Source organism: Portunus trituberculatus, chromosome 31, assembly GCF_017591435.1.
Source record: "Portunus trituberculatus isolate SZX2019 chromosome 31, ASM1759143v1, whole genome shotgun sequence".
NCBI lineage: Eukaryota > Metazoa > Arthropoda > Malacostraca > Decapoda > Portunidae > Portunus > Portunus trituberculatus.
In genome coordinates, this window is record NC_059285.1 from 8,959,146 (window position 1) to 8,981,645 (window position 22,500).

The following is a 22,500-nucleotide window of genomic DNA, read 5'->3' on the forward strand; positions in this document are numbered from 1 at the left end:
CTGCATGGTAAGGTGTGGTGCCTTCTTGGCGTGGCGTGCTGACCGTGATGGAGAGGTGGGGGGTGAGAATGTGGTGGTTGTGGTGGTGAGGAAGGAAGTGGTAGTGGTAGTAATGCTAGTTATAATGAAAATAACTGATAAATGAGACAAAAAATATGATACAGTTGTGATAAATGAGACAAAAAATATGATACAGTTGAAATAGAAGATAAATTTAAACAGTAAAGAAAATCGTTATGAGAGAGAGAGAGAGAGAGAGAGAGAGAGAGAGAGAGAGAGAGAGAGAGAGAGGGAGAGGAAGAGGAAGAACAAGAGCAAGAGCAAGAGCGAGAGAGTGGGGGGTGATATGGAAGCGGGTGGAGGTGACAGGGATGAGGCAGCGGAAAGATAAGCTTGATATAAAACGGAGGAAGACGAACAAGCCAATAACGGAGGAGGAGAGGAGGGTATTGGGTGGGACTTGGCCCTGTGCCACGCGGGTCCATCTGTGTGTGTGTGTGTGTGTGTGTGTGTGTGTGTGTGTGTGTGTGTGTGTGTGTGTGTGTGTGTGTCACGTAGCAAGACAGATATAAATGCGGGGGAAATAAGAATAGATAGATACAGTTAGTGTGACGATGCAAGCAGAGACGAGAGACACACTACCGGAAACTGACTAACACCATTATCGTGTGTGTGTGTGTGTGTGTGTGTGTGTGTGTGTGTGTGTGTGTGTGTGTGTGTGTGTCCATTTGTTTCTTCGTTCTTTAGCTACGTCCATATATGAGTAAATTTTTCGACTTTGAAACCAGAATGTATAAAAGCTTATTTTTGTCCGATCAGATTAGAAAGTGAAAATTCTCTCTCTCTCTCTCTCTCTCTCTCTCTCTCTCTCTCTCTCTCTCTCTCTCTCTCTCTCTCTCTCTCTCTCTCTCCAAAAATCAATGAAGTGTATTTTGGGATATCGTTAACCTGACATTTAACTCCTCCTCCTCCTCCTCCACCACCACCACCACCACCACCACCACCACCACCACCACCACCACTTTATCATGTCTTTCCCTGCTCCCTCACTCTCCATTGCATCCTCTCCTCCCATTCCCTTTTCTCCCTCCCTTATCGGCGCCTCTCCCTCTCCGCCTTCCCAGTGGCACCGTCTTAATTAAAGGTATTGTCCCTCGCCCAGGTAGTTTGTGATACCATCGGATGGCTCGCCTTGTGTGCAGGAGAGGAGGAAAGGGCATGAGGGGAAGTCATCTCATCTTGCCTGCTCACTTGCTCACCTTCTGGCTCGCTGGCTCGCTTACTCACTCATTGTTTGTGTTTTTCCTTATTGTTTCCTCTCGTTTTGTTCTGTTGTTGTTGTTGGTGGTGGTGGTGATGGTGGTGGTGGTATTACTGTTACCGTGATATAATGATCCCGCCACTGCCACCAACACTGCTACCTAAATTTCCTATATTTCAACCGCATCAACAACAATATTAACAACAACAACAACAACAACCATTCTACTACAGCTTAATTAAATTCCCATCATAAGTAACAACAACAGTAGCAGCAACAACAACAACAACAACATTAACCACCACCACTTCACTGTCACTCCTCAGTTTCACAATTAGAAATGTTTTGCTGGGTCGTCGTGCATTTAATTATTACCAGTCGAGGCCGTTCGTGTTGCAATTCCCGGACTCCAGTTTTGTGGCGAGGCTTTTGTTACCTGTCACGGGAGGGTCAGTAGGTGAGGGCAATGAGGGGACGGGGGAGCTATTATCCTGGCGCGGGGAGACGGTGTGTGGTATGGGGGACGGGACAGGTAATGTAGGTCAGGAGAGCAAAGCGGGGGTTAGGGGAGGAGAATTGTAGCGCTGGAAGTGGCCGAGTGAAGTTAGTAGTAGTGTTGTTGTAATGAGTGAAGGTAGTAATGCAGTACTAGTAGTAGCGGTGGTGAAGGGAGTGGTGGTGGTGTGGTAAAGTGTTGGAGTGTGTGTGTGTGTGTGTGTGTGTGTGTGTGTGTGTGTGTGTGTGTGTGTGTGTGTGTGTGTGTGTGTGTGTGTGTGTCTGTGTCTGTCTGTCTGTCTGTCTGTTAGTGTGTGGCGTGGTGTGCATTTATTTATTTGTAAAGTTGGCAGTGTGTGTGTGTGTGTGTGTGTGTGTGTGTGTGTGTGTGTGTGTGTGTGTGTGTGTGTGTGTGTCTATCTGTCAGTTTCTGTGTGTGCGCGAGACAGTAGTGAAAATAGAACTGAACACCAGAATATAACAATAACAATGATGGTGGTGGTAAGAGATTGAGGAATGGAGAGACGTGTATTGGCGGTGGTGGCGGCGTGAGAGTATTGCAGATAGTGATAGTGAACTAGCTGTATTGAGGAAAATGACTGCATGGTGACTGCGGGAGGCACAAAGAGAGGACTGAAAGTGAATTGAAACACGTTACTGATGGTGATAGTAAACGGTGATGTAGTGAAGTGGTGTGTCCATTATTATAAGTATGGAGAGGAGAAATGTAGGGAAAAGTCAGTCAGTTGTGGTGGTGACAGTATTGCATGGTGAGGGGGGAAGGCTGGGGTCAGGTCAGCCGCATTTGGTAGTGAAGCTGTGCGGGGGTGGAGGGTGGAGGGTGAGGGTGGTGAGCTTGGTGATGGGGCAGGAGAGATTACCAAATTAGCGTGCCAACCTTGTCCCCACGTGGAGGAAGAAATGGATGGGGGGGGATATTCTCTCTCTCTCTCTCTCTCTCTCTCTCTCTCTCTCTCTCTCTGGAATTTTTATCACATGACCTTTCATTGCCCACCCGAAGAAAACGAAAGCTTTGTATTGTGGAGAGCCTAGCTAGCGTCTGTTCAGCTAGAGACAGGCTGACAACCACGCACCAAGCAAGCAGTGACCAGGTTATACAAGTAGCTTAGACTCGTGCTGCTAGGTGAAGAGAATTGGACTATATCACGTTCATGCATGTTCAATAACGACAAACTGAAACAGAACCCACACTTTTCCTCCACCTACTCCACCATCACGACACACCTACGCACTCACATTTTTTTTTTATTAATTAATTTATTGTTTTTTTTATTTATCCTAGTGTTGATTATGCCAGTGGAAACAAACGTGAAAGCTGACAGTGTTGACTATAGATGGTATAGGTGGTGGTGGTGGTAATGGTGGCTTAGCAGGCGTGACAAGAGATAGGTAGGTATTCAGGTGTTTGAGTAGGTTTCAGTGGAGGCAAGGCATATGGAGCTTAAAGTGTACGTAAGGTCAGGGTGTGGTGTAGCGTCGGTGGGTGGAATACACAACTACTCCACGCTGACAAGATGGAATGAAGTGAATGTAGGTTCATGTGGGTGTACTGGCATTATCCACCTGGTGTTGTTTCTTTACTGGTGGTATACTCTTCTTCCCTTCACTGGTCCGGTGTACTCATTCCTGGGTGAGTAAATTACTGAAACACCCACGGATAACTTTCATGTGTGGGATAAGGTTAGACTGTGACCTTAAATTGTATAACGCAACCCCCCCCCCTCTCTCTCTCTCTCTCTCTCTCTCTCTCTCTCTCTCTCTCTCTCTCTCTCTCTCTCTCTCTCTCTCTCTCTCTCTCTCTCTCTCTCTTTTCCCACCCCTCTCTTCCCTTCCCTTCCCTCCCCTTTCCTTCCCTCCCCTCCCTCCCCTCCCCTTCCTCCTCCCTTCCCTACAGTACACTCCCCGACGCACGTGCACCGTATGTAGAAATGTAAACAACTCGAGGCAAGGAAAGCTACAGGTGTTTATGTATTGACGTGTGTGTTTTTCTCCCCCACAGGTCGCGTCCACTCAGCCACAGTATCTGCCGTCAATCCCGCAGCCCGTAGTGTAACAGTTGAGTGGTTTGAGAAGGGAGAAACTAAAGGAAAGGAGGTGAGTAGTGTGTGTGTGTGTGTGTGTGTGTGTGTGTGTGTGTGTGTGTGTGTGTGTGTTTGTTTGTTTGTTTGATCTGCTGCAGTCTCTGACGAGACAGCCAGACGTTACCCTACGGAGCGAGCTCCGAGCTCATTATTTCCGATCTTTGGATAGGCCTGAGACCAGGCACACACCACACACCTGGACAACAAGGTCACAACTCCTCGATTTACATCCCGTACCTACTCACTGCTAGGTGAACAGGGGCTACACGTGAAAGGAGACACACCCAAATATCTCCACCCGGCCGGGGAATCGAACCCCGGTCCTCTGGCTTGTGAAACCAGCGCTCTAAACACTGAGCTACCGGACGTGTGTGTGTGTGTGTGTGTGTGTGTGTGTGTGTGTGTGTGTGTGTGTGTGTTCACTGGTTCACTGTTCACCAGTGTGTGTGTGTGTAAGGGATGTAAGATGACAGGGGAGGTTTAGACATAAGTGTTGAAAGAGAAGGCAAGTGGGCAATGGAAGAAAGGTTGCTGGAAAAAGGGAGATGACTGAGAGGAGATTGAAAGAAGATTGGGGCAGGAAATGAAAGGGAAGTAGAAAAGAGAGTGGAGTGGTGTAAATATTGAGTATTGGAGGAAGAGCGGGGAAGTAGAGAGGAGAGGGATGGGAGGGAAATGAGTGTAGCTACGAAGATGGGATATGGGATTGGGAGAAGGAAATGGAAGATTGGATGAATCAAGGAACTGTGAAAACGGGATGAGCAGAGAGAGAGAGAGGGGGGAGGGAGACTTAAGTAATTGACTGCGATGACTTCAAAATCACTTAAATTGTTTTGGTATGGAAGTTTTAGAGAACAATTTCAAACCACAGCCAGCTTAGAGGAGTGATGGTGTAATTCGACCTTTTAGAGTGTGTAGTTATGTTTCACCTTTGGGACGTGATGCAGGGTTGTCCAGACCAAGTGACTATAAGCTGCTGTGTCAGTTGTCTTATCGGTGTAAATCTAAAGGCAAATATCCAGTTGTTTTAATTGACTCGTATTTACACATGACGGGACATTATTGACCTCTGACCTGACCTGAACTGACCCGGACTTGGGTTCAGAGGATGAGTTGAGTGGACAGAACACTGGTGGTAGTGGTAGTGGTAGTGGTGGTAAAGGTCACTCGCTCTTTCCAGATTGATTTCGACGCAGTCTTCGCCCTCAACCCTGACCTCGCGCCTCAGGACCAGAATTTGATGCCCCCGCCTAAGCTGGTGAGTCAACCTTACCCCCGCTCCCTTTGCCCTTCCCTCCCTCCCCCTTGCCTCCCATACCCCATCGCCCAGTCTCAATTCGCCCTTCCCTCCCTTCCTCCTCCTTCCACCCCCTTCACTCCACCCACCGTTGCACCGTATAAGCCACACACTTCCCACTAAGAGGCATGTTTGAAAAGGCATAGGTACGCCCACCTGTCAAAGCCCTACTCCAATCCCTCTTTCCACTACCACTACTACTACCACCTCTCACTGCTGGGTCTCTCCTCACACTCCCCACCCGGCCCCTCGTCCCTTCTCCCTTTTCCCAGAACGTATTCTCCAGCACCTCCGATAAACACGCGCACGCATCGCACGCACGCACGCATGCACACCTTGTATAGTTCCGTGGAGTGGCGTGGATTGGCATGGAGGGAGAATAGCCGCAAGTTTGATTGGTATGAAGGATAGTGAAAGGAATATTCAGATGGTGTATGAAAGTGTGTGTGTGTGTGTGTGTGTCGGTGGGTGGGTGTGGAGTGTAGAAAGCGGATTGGAGGTCCGATTATAGATATTTTTACTGAGGATGAAAGAAGGTGCTACGTAGATGTCCCTTTCTGCCTACCCTCTTTAAGCAGGATGTAGCCAGGTGTGTGTGTGTATGTGGATGTGTTGAGGGAGGAGGAATGGGATGAATGAGTGTTCAAGCTCATATTTTCGCCCTTATTCCTTCTGATCCTCGGTTACTTCTTGTTTGCCTCCTTTCCTTCCCTTCCTCCCGTATGTCCCTTTTATCCATCCAACATCCCCCTTCCCCCTTCCCATTTACTATCATTCTCTCAGCTCCCTCTGCTTCTACATCTAATCTTCGCGTCATACTTTACTTTCTTCGTTACTTATTAATACTTTCGAAATATGCTAACTTATTTTCCCCCACCTTCCCCATAAACATCTATCTTCCCCACCGACTCCCCTTCGTGTTCCTTTTAATCAGTCACCCTTACCATCATTACTTCCTTTGTCATCTCCCCGTCCCCTATTGCCATATCACTAAACACTCTCCCCCGTGTCTCCTACCTTGAAGTGTTCCAAGGGTGAATAGGAAAAGATTTGTCAAGTTAGAGGAGGAGGTGGCACGTGGGAGTATTGAAAGCCTTGTGGTATGGTACTCGTGTTTGCCTCCTCTCCCTCTCATGTTGAACTGGGCTGCCTCTGTTACTCAGTCGTCTCCTCCAACCCTCCTTCCTACACCACCATTACTCCCAGACTATTCTCATCCCGATGCTTGCCCCCTCCCCCCCCCGTCCACCCGTCTCTCTCTCTCTCTCTCTCTCTCTCTCTCTCTCTCTCTCTCTCTCTCTCTCTCTCTCTCTCTCTCTCTCTCTCTCTCTCTCTCTCTCTCTCTCTCTCGTCGTAGTATTTTTCTTTACTTCACTCCTTTACAGATGGCGAATATACCAAGGAATATGTTTCATTAGTATGGTTGTGGGTGAGGGATAGAAAGTCAAGCGTGTTAGTGGTGAGCATGAAGTCAAAAATGGATGGAGATGTGGTTGGGTGTCCTGCAGGGAGGGTCACTGGTGACGGTGCTGGGTGTTACTGGTGGGGTCATACTTTTCAGGATCTCCTAGTGTTGTACGTACATGTGTGTGCATGTCTGAATGGTGGGAAGCATGTGTCTATCAAAGGATAAGGTGTAAAGTGTGTGTGTGTGTGTGTGTGTGTGTGTGTGTGTGTGTGTGTGTGTGTGTGTCACTCACCCCTCCTGTAGCAGGGTGTAGTGTAGTGCAGTAATCACTTAGAGGTGTAGTTGTGTATACACTATAATACCTGGTTTATGGGATGAGGGAGAGGTGGTACCCCTGTAGTGCCGTGCCCCTAAGTGTTGCTGTCGGGCTCTTGCACCCTGCCTTCCCCTGCTAGTCTCCCCTGCACCATCAGGACGACGAAGATGAAGAGTCCAGCTTGTCCGAGGCAGATCTGAGTGACTACGTGCCAGGCCTCACCGTGGGCCCAGTGGTTAGGGGCTCTGGCCGCATCCTGAGGTCTTCCCGCACCCACAGCAACGTGCCTGCCGCCGCCCTTCACCCTCAAAGGCCTCCATCTGCCCATACATCCCACTTGCCCCGTCCACCCGGGCATCAGGTGGCTCGATCTCAGTCCGCCTCCAGACTCACCATGGTACGCCAGACCCCCTCCCTCCCAGCCTGCAGCCTCTGTTCCCTACCCAAATGCTGCCCCTCTGTCCCAGGCCAGGCCTCGGTCCTCAAAAGCCCCCAGGGCCATGTGAGGTGGTCTGTAGGTGGGAAGTCATTTCCCTTATCCCTGCCATTGTGACCCTGCCCAGCATGCTTGCCCTCACAGAGCATGTGCTTCGGTAGATAAAGCTTTGTGTGCTCTAACCTTGAATAGAGTAGGGTGGTTTGCTTCACTAATTAACCATTATAGGCTCTCTCTCTCTCTCTCTCTCTCTCTCTCTCTCTCTCTCTCTCTCTCTCTCTCTCTCTCTCTCTCTCTCTCTCTCTCTCTCTCTCTCTCTCTCTCTCTCTCTCTAGGAAAATAACAGCTTTTTTCCGTGCTTGATTGTGATGTTACTTTTTATTACTTAGAAGCTGTTTTTTTTTTTTTCACGTGTGTGAATTCAACATCTGGACAAGTGCTTTTCTTCCGTTTCATTTGTTTAGTAAGGATTTGCTGTAGATGAGTGAACCTGAACAAGTGGAGTCAGAGCCTAGTGTTTTAGAAGTGAAAAGATCTCCATGGTGATACAGTGAGGGTCAGCTGATGATCCCCTTTGAATCTGTCCATCTCTCTCTTGTGTCTCCTGGGCTGTGGTTTGTCATGTTGATGAAATGAAATGTGTACCCATCCAAGTTGTTATATCTTGTCTCTGTTACAATTCAGATCATGCCTTTTAATGTCTATACCATTTTAATACTAAACTTTCTTTATTGAAAACGTCTTTAAATTCAAACATAATATAGTTGTGTAATTAGTGGTAAAGTACTATGTTACAAACAAAAAGTTTGATTGCTTTGACGTTAGGATTGTTAGGATAGTATGTTACTTTAGGTGAAGTAATAAGTGATTGCTTTGTTGCATTGATTTTGGCCCACTTTGTTAGCCTGGCAGCATCTCCTAATTGCCTGAGCCATCCCCACTTGCTGCTTTATTTACCCCAAAGTTTTATTCATCCCATCCTACACTGCCATGCACCACATGCCCAGGCTATACTGGTGGTGTGCTCAGTCAGAGGTCCTTCACCATACACCCACCTTGTCCAGGAGCAAGCTGGTGTGAATTGGTGTCTTTATGGGATGCTTGCTTACTTTGCTCTTGACTTTGGAATTGTTCCAGACTTGTCTTATTATTTATCCAGAGGTGATGTACTGATGTTTACATGTTCATTAAATGCCACTTCCATGAAGGTGTTTCTGGATGGCACAGGGCATCATGGTGACCAACAGGCTCTCAGACAGTGATGGAGTGGTGACACCTAAGTTCTGCTCCTATATGTGAATCCAGTTCATTTTCATAATCCAGAAAATGGGATCTTGAAGTACTCCACTTGATGCCAGAATTTTATTTGTGGCCGTTGTATAGATATCTTTAATTTATGATTATTATGAACAACAAATCTATTTTAATTAAGACTTCTTTGCTGTATGGACTTGACTGGATTTGACATTTTCAATGTGGTGATGCTCACCCTAGAATGATTAAGTCATGTTTTTAAGGTGACACGACTAGATATTATTTATTGGAAGAGGCTTTTCTCCTCTACTATTAGAACACTGGCAACTTGTACTGAGATCAGTACAAGGAAAGGTGTTCACAACTTATGAACATGCACACTGCTGGAGTATTGTGTGCCCTTTGCATTGTAATAATTGTATGCTTTATAGTAAATGCCAGCCACATCTGTTTGGAGATTACTTCAATTAACATCTTACATTTGTGAGAGGAAGTCTTCTTATCACAGTTATTGGTTGTATCCTGCTTGCCTTTTATGTATTACAACTTGACTTGATGTTAGTTTGAGGAAATTATCAGACTAAACTCAGTCTCTAGTAGTATTTCATCATGAATGTTGTGAATATTGACCCGTTTCCTTAGCTTGCCAAGATTTCAAAAATTTCAAATCAAAATTATGAATATTTGACGTGTTTCCTCTGTGTAGCATAGAGGAGGGGTGTTCCTGGTCCACAGCAGAGTTATTCTTGACTGGTGTGTCTTCCATTTCTGTTTCTTTGATAAAAATAATGTTATTAGGTTTCCAGTTAAGGTTCATAATACAGCTGTCATCAAACAAACATTTCTAGTGCGCATCCTTTATTGGCTTACAAGTAAGAATTTAGCGTATTATTACTAACCCTTGATGACCCTCTTAATGTACCAAGTCCCTCTCCCCCCCTCCCCCGACCTCCATGCATTCCCAGGATGATGATGGTGATGTGGATGATGATGATGATGATGATTTGGATGATGATGATGATGAAGCTGTAAGTAAACACTCACACTACAGTTACTGTATTCTGTGTCAGTTCTCAATGTGTTCCGTCCCTTGTCATGGCTCCTGTTATACCAATTTTTAATTCACAATGTCACCCTCAGTGTTGTGACCTCAGACTTCTTGCCTCACCCAACTTACTAGTTAAGAAAGATCTCAAAATGATCAAGATCTTTGTGGGCTTTTAGCTTATAATCATTATGCTACAAGGATCTGGTCATCTAGAAGCTAAGATATAAAATTACCACATCCCATATGAAAATAGATGCAAGACTTTCATTTTAAGTAAGCTTTGCCATACATTGACTTACTTGTTGCTCAGATACTCATGTTTGAACGTGTATCAAATGAGTCCAGAATAGTGTTTTCGGAGTGTGCCTGGCCAGTGAGTCTGAGGTGTCTAGAGGTACACACTTGTCCCTGTCCCAGTCCGATCTATTCTGATCAGTAGTGCCTGTCCATCTCCAAGCCCACCCTACCCACACTATTTTTCATTCCACCCACAACCACCACTACACCCATTATTCTGCTTGTTTGTTATCATAACTACAGTTTATACAGAAAGGGCTTGGGAAATTACAGCCATGTCAGAATTATTATATTTATTATTATTATTATCATTATTATTATTATTATCATTATTATTATTATTATTATTATCATCATTATTATTATTATTATTATTATTATTATTATTATTATTACTACTACTACTATTTATTGTTGTTATTGTGCTGATGCTCATTACTAAGATTTACTACAACTATTCATTTTATTACTACTAGTATATACATCTCATTAGTGTTCCAAAGCATGAGATAAAGTGAACCTTGAAATACTTAAAATACAGTGGAGACTCAATACTTAAACATAATTAATTCCAACTGGCTGTTCCGGTATGAAAAAGTTTGACTATTGATATCTATAAATCAGATGATTTGATCTAATCTTGGCAAAACCTGAAGTTTATAAAAATTTCAATTTTTTTTTTTTTTTTTTTTTTTTTTTTTTTTTTTTTTTTTTTACATAAACCATAAGTGAAGGCTGGTGATGGATTATGTAGAAGAGAAGGGGAGAAGGATGGGGAGGAGGAGGGAGATCGTCAGAGGACAAGTCACCATCCATGAAAAAGTCTGGTGTAATTCCTGTGAACCCACTAGTGGAGGGCTGTGGCTCACTAACACTTGCACTCTCACTAGATTCATTATTTTCACCACTAATAAGCCTCTTTGGTGCCATTATAAGTTTGGAAATGGAAAACTACAGACAGAATGCAGAAGAATGTTGTTTTTCTCATGAATGTGGCAGGACTAGGGATGTGCACTGGTATCCAGTATACCAGAATACCGGTATTTTGATTTGTATTACTGGTAATACCGGTATCAGAATGGGACAATGGTGGTGGTGGGGGAGGGAGAGGCCAGAACTATGTTTACAACCATGTGTGTGGTGGTTTGATTACCAGATATTTTCACCACTGATAAGTCTTAGGTGTTATGTAAGTTTATAAATGAAAAACTACAGACAGAATGCAGGAGAATGTTACACTGACGGCCACGTTGGCACAACTGGCGGAGAGGAGGGAGAGGCTAGGGAGCCTTTGTTTACTACTATGTGTGTGGACATTCAACTATCAGATATTTTTCGAGTATTAAATCAAACTTTTGCCTTTGAGTATTGAAAATTTTGACATTCGAGTATTGAGTCTCCACTGTACCATATATCATGTAAGAATCGCCTCCAGAGAACTGTTCCTGTTAACTAGCCCAAATTGTTTGTTTGAGTGCCACCGCCACCTCAACAGTTTAGTGCCATGGCATGTAAGTAATGATGAACTAGGTTAAAGTAAATACCTACTGCTGCCTGGGACTGTTAGGAATGTTACATGATCAGAGATGTCTGGGGCAAACTTGGAACCCAGTATCCTATAACCATACCCCACAAGAAACAGTGTCGTGCACTATTGTGAAGAATTAGCAACAGAAAGCTGCAGGATCCATTCCAGGTTTAACTTTGTATTATGAGATTCATACATACGTACATTACATTCTTAGTTATTTATTTTTGTAACCTGTTCATGTTATGAGTTTAGCAATCATGCCAAAGGATTAGTTTTGTGGCACGTTACTTAGTCTGTTATTTCAATTTTTTTTTTTTTTTTTTTTAATTAGTTAATTTATTTATTTTTTATTTTATTTATTTTTTTATTTTTTTATTTTTTTTATGCCATTTTACAGAATGAATAGAGTCAGTGTGTACACAAGCCTAAGCAGTGCACTAGCAGCTTTGATGGCAAGGCTGGCTGGAACCTAACTGGAGCTTTTGAAATGAGGAAATGTGTTGATATGGAGCTGAGCCTTTTATATGTTAATGTAGATTTGTTATTGCAGGAAGCAGGTTGAATGGTAAATGTGTTGATTACTGAAAGGTGACAGGTGTTCTCTTAGGGTAGTGTTTTGTCCTGCCCATTATAGTGTGAATGCCACAACACACTAGTTCCACACAGTCATAATTAGTAGGATGTAGATGTTCTGAAATATTTAATCCAGCTACTCTTTGAGTCTGTCAATCATGCACTTCCTATGATATTCTTTATATGAAATGAATGTACTATTTGCAGTTGACTCTTAGTGGTGGATTGTGGACCAGTCATAATATTTGTGACTATAATGAGAGATGAGCTGCCTTGTGATTCCTTGTGACAGGCTGTACTGTTGCTGCCACTAGGAAGTAAATGTCTATTAGTACATCAGATTATACTCTGGAGTTATTAGCTTGGGTGTTTTTTGTCTTATCTGTAAATTTGAATTAAAGTAATAGTAGTGTAGTTTATTCTACAGTGTAATGACCTAAATGTCCTGTGCATGACTAACAATACTAACATTTAACAATGTTATAAACTGGTATGATACTGAATGAATATCTTTTTCCTTTGTTAACACCAAACAGTTTGGTGTACATGATTTATCTATCATTCACAGCGGAATCTTCACTGGATACTGGTAGATATTTTCTAATATAATCACAGAAATATTCTTTGTTATCTTGGCATAATTATATAGTGTGTGTACTTGTGCATTAATGTCTTCCCTGTCCCCGTATTCCCACAGTATACCCGGCAGTCACAGGTCTCCCAGTCAGCAGCCACTCCAGCAACTAGGAGCAAAGGTGAGCATACACTTCACAATTCATAAGAATTAGTATTACCATCACAATGAAAATTTTTATAAGAACAGGAAAATGAGGGAAGCTACAAGAGGATGTCGCCAACATGTAGCAGTCTCTTTGTGAAGAAAGCTACCTAATTCCACCTATCATCCTCATTCATAAATTTGTCCAATCTTCTTGGTATATCATTGTAACACAAGATAATTTTCAGATGCTTCAAGACCTCGACCCAGCTACTTGGTCAAGCCAACCCCTCAGAATGGAGAAATTCGTTCAAATTTACAAAACAAAATTGGACAGTCCCAGGCCCGATCAACAGAAAACATCTCCACATCCACTGTCAGCAAAGGCTCATCTGTTGCTGCCTGTGAGTGATCCTTCTGGCAACAACAGTAGTACACATAATTCAAATTAAAATATATAAAAAAAGAAAGCTGATTAGATCATTCTCTTTGGCAAACCACAACATCTACATAGTTATAATTATAGCAACCTGCTGTGAGGTAAGAGCTGCTGGTTTTGATTGAAGATCAGAAAATGTAGCCGTGGTACAGTGGAACCATGCATGCTTTGGGGTCCGAGGGGTCTCCAAGCGCACAGGTTCGAATCCTGTCCACGGTCCGAGTGTAGCTTGGGCTTCCTCACTCAGGGCAATGGTTTCCTAACGGGTGGGATTTGAGATAGGAGGTACCCTAAAAAGTATCCCCTTTAGCCCATAAATTCCGTGAAAAGTCCACATGGTATATATATATATATATATATATATATATATATATATATATATATATATATATATATATATATATATATATATAAAATAAATCACTTTAATGAATCTGATCTCTTATTTCTCATGAATATCACTTGATTTTTCTCTTACTTTATCTCTCTTCTTCTAAAAACTATTTAGTATGTATTTCTTGCATTTCAGTGTCACTTGTCAAAAGGAATTCATCAATAATGTGATCTTCCTCTCCTATGTATGATCGTTGTAATTAATCTGCTTGTCTCCTCTGGTCTTCATCTCTTTGCTTATCTTTACTATCAGTTCATTCCCTTTTCTGAATCATCCTACCGTAGGTTGAGAGAAACTAAGAGGGAAGATCAGACTATATCACAGTGATGTGCCATTGTAAAGTTTAAACCTCCCAACCTTCAATCAGAACAGAAGTAGCAGCCCTTAGTGTCATATACTCAGAGGAAGGTGCAATGGAACACTGTAGGGGGGAAGGGGATGAAACTAAAGAATCTGAGCCTACAGGAGGGATTTCCAAACGTTCCTAGTGATCTTTCTTTTAAATTAGAATTTCATTAAGTCAGTGAAAGCTGAATCCCTGTTATGTTGACTTGACGTGCTGTTGTTTAGTCATAACCCTGAATTATCATCTAACTTTTATGATGCTTCTGACCAGTATGGACTTGTTAATGGCTGCTTTTATGATACCTCTGACCAGTATGGACTTGTTAATGGTTGTGCTGTGTTTTATGTTGCCTTGGAGTTCTGAACACCTGTTTACATTGAAATCCTCACTAACCCCCCAGCCATACCACCCGCAGCCCGCCGACGCAGTAATGTAGTGAAGGAGGTGGACCGTATCCAAAAGAAGAGAGAGGAGAGGAGGAAGCAGCAGGCAGAGAAGAAAGAAGAGAAAGAGGCACTCATGAACCTTGATCCTGGCAACCCTCAGTGGGAATTCCTTAACATGATCAGAGAATTCAGGTGAGAGGAAAAGGCAAGACTTCTCTTGTGTGATGTGTAGGGGAGTTGATCACGATTAGAAAGAAGCAAAAAGAGATCTTTGCTCACTGTTTGCCTTCAGGGAAACATCTGTTAAAAGTAAAAGGAAGGAAAGAGAAATGAAGAGATTGGAATGCAAGAATAATACACTACTGTGAATCTCAATTGTGGTTTCAAGCTGGTGAGACTTGCAAGTTGATCAGTAAAGTATCTTACCTTGATGGTTCCAATGGGATTCAACCTCATTAAGGCAAATTGATCCTGCCTTTAGATAAGTGTCTTACTCTTTCCAAAGCTCAGCATCTCAACAAATGTTTAAAAAAAATTATTATTGCTTTCTCTTAAAGGAACTGCATTAGTTGCATATTGATTCCTTCATTTTGTATTTAGGAATATATATTTTTATTTGAAGTCTGTTTATGAAACTGCCTGATCATGGGGACTGAAAATTGTACTTTTATTCTCTCCCTGCAGATCACAGCTTGAATTCCGCACACTGAGGGATGGAGACCCTCTAGAAGAACATCAAATTACTGTTGCTGTCAGAAAAAGACCTTTAAATAAAAAAGGTATTCAAATATTCCAAAATTAATTGTTGCTGATGATATAGTTTTTAGATTTATATTGATACACAATTAATTTTATTACTCTTGCAGAAAATGGTAAACGAGAAGTGGATGTGATCACCATCCCAAAGAGGAACACACTGTATGTTCATGAACCACGCACCAAAGTTGACCTTACCAAATACCTGGAGAACCAGAACTTCCGATTTGATTATGCCTTTGATGAAACCTGTAATAATGAACTAGTTTACAAGTGAGTTTTATTTATGTTTTCTATATTGTGATTGTTGACACACCAAAATGACTTTTTTTTTTTTTTTTTTTTTTTTTTTTTTTCTTTAGCGCTGTTCAGCTTCCGCCCATTAGTAGCGCAGGCAATTTTATTTATAGCAGAACCCATATTAGGGCCCATATCACCCCTCAAGTTCATCTTGGGTGTAACCACCTAGAACCTGGGTATCATGGTGACATGTAGGTAACTTTAAACCACTCGACAAATGGCAGTGTTTAAGGCTGTATGTAGTGGGATTTGAGGATATATATATATATATATATATATATATATATATATATATATATATATATATATATATATATATATATATATATATAGATGGATCAATTTATTTGTTTACTTATTTATTTATTTATTTTATTTTTTATTTTTTATTTTTTTCAAAATTACTTGCTCTTTTTTATTTACTTATTTATATACTTTTTTATTTGTTTACTTTTTTATTTAGTTAGGTATTTATTTGTTTATTTATAATTATTTATTTTTTCTATTGTATTTATTTATTTTTATATTTATTTATTTATTTATTTTATTTATTCATTGATTTTTTTAATGTGTGTGTGTGTGTGTGTGTGTGTGTGTGTGTGTGTGTGTGTGTGTGTGTGTGTGTGTGTGTGTATTTACCTAATTGTATTTACCTAATTGTAACATACGGGAAAAGAGCTATGCTCGTGTTGTCCCGTCTCCATATCTATTAATGTCCAGCTTTTTCTTAAAATCATGAATATTCCTTGCGTTGACCACTTCCACGTCTAAACTATTCCATGCTTCCACCCTTCTATGAGGGAAGCTATATTTTTCACATCTCTCCTATAAGTGGCCATTTTAGTTTTTTCCCATGCCCTCTCGACATTCTTCCATTCCACATACACAGATCTTCCCTATCCATTTTTCCATGCCAATCATCACTCTGTATATTGCTATCAGGTCTCCCCTTTCTTCTGTTTTCCAGGGTTGGAAGTTGCATTCTTTTCAGTCTGTCTTCATAAGTCAAATCTCTTAAGTCAGGCACCATTTTCGTTGCAGCCCTCTGTACTTTCTCTAGTTTCCTTATGTGTTTCTTTAAGTTCGGAGCCCACTGTATTGTTGCATATTCAAGCCTCGGTCTTATCATTGCAGTAATTATTTTCTTCATCATTTCTTCATCTAGATATACGAACGCCACTCTTATGTTCCTCAATAAGTTCAATACTTCTCCAATTATTTTGTTTATATGTCTCTCTGGCGATAGGTCATTGGTAATTGTCACCCCAAGGTCTTTTTCTTCATGACTGGTTTTATGTCTTCATTTCCTATCTTGTACATACTCCTGATTCTTCTTTCACTCTTGCCAAACTCTATTTTCTTGCATTTTGTCGTGTTGAACTCCATTTGCCATGTACAGCTCCATTTCCATATTCTGTCCAAGTCTTCCTGGAGTAGTTCGCAATCTTTGTCACATCTCACTTTTCTTAACAATTTTGCATCGTCTGCAAATAGGCTCACATAACTGGACACCCCATCCACCATGTCATTTATGTAGACTGCGAACATTACTGGTGCCAACACTGATCCCTGTGGAACTCCACTCTCCACCAATCCCCATTCTGATGGTCTGTCCTTAATTATTGTTCTCATTTCTCTTCCTACCAAAAGTCTTCCATCCATTTTAGTAAACTGCCATGCACTCCTCCTACCATTTCAAGTTTCCAGATCAGTCTCTGGTGTGGTACCTTATCAAAGGCCTTTTTTAAATCCAGATATATTCCATCAGCCCAACCATCTCTTTCCTGTATTACATCTATCACCCTCGAATAGTAACATATCAGGTTTGTCGTGCATGAACGCCCTTTCCTAAAACCAAATTGACACTCACAAAGTATGTCATTTTTCTCCAAGAAGTCTGTCCATCTAGTCTTCACCACCCTCTCACACATCTTAGCTACCACACTTGTAAGTGACACTGGTCTATAGTTCAATGGGTCTCTCTTGTTACCTGATTTATAGATTGGGACAATGTTAGCTCTTTTCCAGTCTTGGGGCACTACACCTTCCCTTAATGAGGCATCAATTACTTCACAAACTTTTTCTGCCAATTGCTCCTGCATTCTCTTAAAATCCATCCTGATACCCCATCAGGTCCCACAGCTTTTCTCACTTCTAAACTCCCCATCATGTTCTTGATCTCCTCCACAGTTACTTGAAACTCCTTCATAATCCCTTTCTGTTCCATTACCAGTGGTTTGTCAAAAGCAGTCTCCTTTGTGAATACCTTCCGAAAGCATCCATTCATAGCCTCTGCCATTTCCTGGGATCTTCACTGTATACTCCATTTACTTCTAAACTTTCAATACTTTCTCTATTTTTGATGTTGTTGTTCACATGTCTGTAAAAAGCCTTGGTTGGTCTTTACATTTATCAATTATATCCTTTTCTTGTTTCTTTCTTTCTTCTCTTCTAATCAACACATATTCATTTCTTGCTCTTTTGTAACTTTCCCACTGCTTAATCCGTCTTTTCCTTCTCCACCTCTTCCATGCATCCTCTTTTCTTGTTCTAGCCTTTTCACATCTATCGTTAAACCAGTCCTGCTTTCCAACTTCTCTATGTTGTCTTATTGGTACAAATTTTTCTCACCTTCTTTGTATATTTTTATAAATTCCTTCCACTTTTCATTTGCTCCTTAGCACTCTTGAATTTCATCCAATTTGTCTCTTGAAAGAATTTCTTTAGGTTTCCAAAATCTGTCTTGGCATAATTCCATCTTCCCACTTTATATTCTTCATTTCTTCTAGATTTCTCTTCGTCTATCACCTTGAACTCCAAAACTGCATGATCACTCTTTGCTAAAGGGCACTCCACCCTCATCTCCTCAATGACCATTGGCTCTGTACTAAAGACCAAGTCCAGTCTTGACGATGCTCCCTCTCCTCCAAACCTAGTATCTTCTTTGACCCACTGAGTTAACACATTTTCCATTGCCAGTGTCAATAGTGTATTTCCCCATGTTGTCTCTGATCCTTCCATTGACCAGTCCTCCCAACACACCTCTTTACAATTAAAATCTCCCATCATTATAGTTCGTTCACAGCCACCCAACATTTCTTCCAGACATGTTCCTGTATCACTTATCATTTCTTCATATTCCTGTACTGACCATGCATTTGTCTTAGGTGGTACGTACACCACTATGTAGTGCCTCTTTTTCCTTCATTAGTTTCTGCTCTGATCTTTAGCACTTCTGCCTTTCCCATACCTTTTTCACTTGATCCACCTTTATATCTTTTTAACCAGCAACATCACTCCTCCTCCCATCTTACCTACTCTATTTCTTTTCCAAACGTTATATTTCCTTCTCCAACCTTCATCAGGTCTTCTCCCTCTCTCAGTTTTGTTTCAGTAAGACCCACAATATCTGGGTTCTTGTCCCTCAAGTAATCGTTGAGTTCTAAAATCCCCGATATCACTCCATTTATGTTGGAATACATTACATTTCGCTCATATGTAAGTTTCTTTAGTCCTTTCTTGCTGTACTTTTCTGGGTTATGTGTGTGTGTGTGTGTGTATACCTAGTTGTAGTTTTACAGGGCGTGGGCTTTATGCTCATGTGGCCCTGTCTCCATATCTACACTTATCCAATCTTACTTTAAAAGTATGCACACTCGTTGCAGACACTACTTCTTCATTTAAACTGCTCCACATCTCAATACATCTTTGTGGGAAACTATATTTTTTTTACATCTCTCAGACATCTTCCTTTTCTCAGCTCTTTACTATGCGATTTTGTGCTTCGAATGGATTAGTTTCTCATTATCCACTTGGTCCATTCCGTTGATCAATTTATAAACTTGTATCAGATCTCCTCTCTTCCTTCTTTGTTCCAGGGTTGGCAGATCCATAGCCTTTAGTCTCTCCTCATATGTCATCCCTTCAAATTCTGGAACCATTCTTGTAGCCATTTTTTGTAGTCTCTCCAACTTCCTTATGTGTTTCTTTTTATGAGGGGTCCACACTACTCCTGCATATTCCAATCTGGGTCTTATAGTATTTATCAATTTCTTTATCATTTCTTTGTCCATGTAGTGAAATACTACTCCAATATTCCTTAGCAAATTATATGTTTCTCTAAAAATTCTATCAATATGGCTTACCAGTTGATTGTTTTCTTCCATCGTCACTCCTAAGTCCTTTTCCTTTTTTACTTTCTCCAGTTCTACTCCATCTCCCATCTTATAGATTCCCATGGGTCATCTTTCACTCTTTCCCATTTCCATGACATGGCTTTTGTTCACATTGAATTCCATTTCCTACTTTGTACTCTATTCCCAGATCTTATTTAGGTCTTCGTGCAGTATTTCACAATCTTTTTGCTTTATAACTCTGTACAGTTTTGTATCATCTGCAAACAGATTTATGTAGCTGTTCACTCCTTCTGGCATGTCGTTAATATAAATGAGGAAAAGTATTGGTGCCAATACTGACCCTGTGGCACTCCGCTTTCTACTGCTCTCCACTTGGACTTCATATCTTTAACTACCGTCCTTATTTCTCTCCCCCTCAAATAATTTTCTATCCATCTCAATGTGCTTCCTTTTAAGCCACCCTTCTCCTCTAACTTCCATAGTAATCTTGCATGTGGCACTTTGTCAAACGCCTTTTTTAAATCCAAATAAATACAGTCAACCCATCCTCTCTCTCTTGTACTCTATCAACTATTCTAGAATAGAAACTCAATAAATTAGTTACACAAGACCGTCTTTTCTAAAACCAAATTGGCTATTTGATATTAATTTGTTGTCTTCAAGGAACTCGATCCATTGTTTCTTTATTATTCTTTCACACATCTTGCATATTACACTAGTTAGTGATACTGGTCTGTAATTTAAAGGTTCTTCCTTCCTTCCACTCTTATATATGGGAACCACCTCAGCTCTTTTCCATTCTACTGGTACTGTTCCATTTTCTATTGAGCATTTTATGATGATGTATATAGGACTTGCTAGTTCTTCCCTACATTCTTTCAGTATTCTGCCTGAGACTTCATCTGGTCCCATTGCCTTCTCTTCATCCAGTTCCTTCATTAACTCTTTTATTTCAAGCTTGGTTACTTTAATCTCTTTCATATAGATTGTCTCTCTATTACCCTGTGGCCTTTCAAATTTGGATTCCTTAGTAAAGACCTCCTGGAATTTATTATTTAATAGTTCTGCCATACTCTTTGGGTCTTCCACCATCCCATTCTCTCCTTTTAACCTTTCTATTGTTTCTTTTTGCCTAATTTTTCCATTTATGAATCTGTAGAACAATTTTGGTTGCTCCTTACATTTTTCGACAATGTCTTTTTCAAAGTTCTTTTCCTCTTCCTTCCTCACCTTAACATTCATTTCTCGCTGCCTTGAAGTTTTCCTTATTTACTGGATTTCTATATCTCCTCCACCTTTTCCATGCTCCATCTCTTTTCTCCTTTGCCCTAACACACCTTGCATTAAACCAGTCTTTCTTTCCTTCTTCTTTAGGTCTATATTTCGGGACATATTCCCTGACTTCCTGTTTTGTATATTTCCAAAAATAAGTTATACTTCTCTTGCATCGTCTCTTAGTTTTCCATCTCCTCCCAGTTTTCGTTTTTTAAATAGTTCTTGAGATTCTCAATATCAGCCTTTCTGTAATTTAATCGGTCTCCTTTGTATGAATCGTCTCTATCTTCCTTTCCCTCTTCTATATCCATTTCTAATATTACATGGTCACTCTTTCCCAGTGGGCACTTATATCTTATATCATCATTCATTTGTATACCCCTTTTAAAAACCAGGTCCAATCTCGCCAGCTCGTTGTTTCCTTTGAATCTTGTGCATTCCTATACTTTCTGGTCCATCATATTATCCATCATTAGGTTCAGGAATCTTTCTCCCCAGGCTTCTTCCCCCATACCACTTTCATAATTTTCCCAGTCCACTTCTTTACAGTTGAAATCTACTAATATCACTTTTCTCTTTCTTTAACGATTCTCGTTAGTCTCCTTATTGTGTCATCTATAATGTATTTATATTCTTGATTGGTCCATGAATTTGTTTTTGGTGGCACATATGTTACAATGATTATAATCTCTCCTTTTATTAATATGCATCTTAACATACAGTACTTCTGCTTTTCCTTCCCCACATTCCACTTGGTTTATCACTATCTCCTTCCTTAACATTATCATGACTCCTTCTCCTCCTTTGCCCCCTCTGTCTCTTCTCCATACATTATCCAAGTCTATTTTGATTGCCTCATTTAGTTTTGTTTCAGCCAGGCATACAATATCCAGATTTTTTTCCTTTATGTAATCTCTTAATTCTAATTTACTTGATAAAACCCCGTCTATGTTCATATAGATAATTTTTAGTCTCATGCCTTTATCATTTTTAGTTAAACTTGTTCCACGTTTTTCTCTTCCTTCTCGTTTATATACCATTTCCTTATCCTGTCTCCTAGAATTCTCCAAATAAAAATGCCTTTTTTTTTTTCCCACCCCCCTTACTGCTGCCGCCAGTTCGTTGTATCTCTTCCTTTCTTCTTCATTTCTATTTTTCTTTATATAGATATCCTTGCAGCCTTCTGTTTCTCTAAGTTTTGTTGTTCTATATAATATTTCTTCTGTTGCTGCTTGTGATTTTAGTAGTATTTTAATTGGTCTCGTTTTTCCTTCTTGATATGGTCCCATTCTGTTTATTTCTTCTATTTCCTCTTCTAAGTTCTGCCTATCTTCGTTGTTTAGATGTTTTAGTAGGTCTTTTACTGATTTAATTTCTTTTTCTCTTCTTGGTCTATATTTTATATTTTTTTTCTTTTATTCCAAATACAATTACACTTCTTTTTTTCTGCAATTTCTCTAACTAGATTTTCTTTTGTCTTGAGAACTCCTATCATTTTGCTTGTCATATTTTCATCCCTTTCTTTTAGTTGTTCTTGAATCACCTCCTGAAAATCATCCTTATCTTTCTTATCTTGGACTCTCCATGCTTGTACTTTTTTTAATCACGTTCTGTACTCTTTCCTCTTTCTTGTTTACTAGATCTTTCAGCTTCTTTTTTTCTTTCTCGACTTTACCGAGTCCTTCTTCCATCTGCTTCTTGTAGTTAGCTACTTCCTTTTTCAGTTCTTCGT

General features: G+C 40.8%; 1 protein-coding gene across 10 annotated transcripts in view; it reads left to right on the plus strand.

Moving 5' to 3' along the window:
* The window catches only part of LOC123511201 (kinesin-like protein KIF2A), an 80,613-nt gene that overhangs the window by 48,421 nt on the left and 9,692 nt on the right, over nt 1-22,500 (plus strand). For 4 of the 10 annotated variants that reach the window (XM_045266875.1, XM_045266871.1, XM_045266880.1 and 1 more), the window contains exons 2-10: nt 3,777-3,871; nt 5,039-5,116; nt 7,037-7,276; nt 9,535-9,597; nt 12,716-12,773; nt 12,985-13,140; nt 14,316-14,493; nt 14,986-15,080; nt 15,168-15,330. In XM_045266875.1, coding sequence (XP_045122810.1) covers nt 3,777-3,871; nt 5,039-5,116; nt 7,037-7,276; nt 9,535-9,597; nt 12,716-12,773; nt 12,985-13,140; nt 14,316-14,493; nt 14,986-15,080; nt 15,168-15,330 — 1,126 coding nt within the window. The remainder of the gene's footprint in view (nt 1-3,776; nt 3,872-5,038; nt 5,117-7,036; nt 7,277-9,534; nt 9,598-12,715; nt 12,774-12,984; nt 13,141-14,315; nt 14,494-14,985; nt 15,081-15,167; nt 15,331-22,500) is intronic. The other 6 variants (XM_045266877.1, XM_045266873.1, XM_045266881.1 and 3 more) reach the window with 4 other exon arrangements.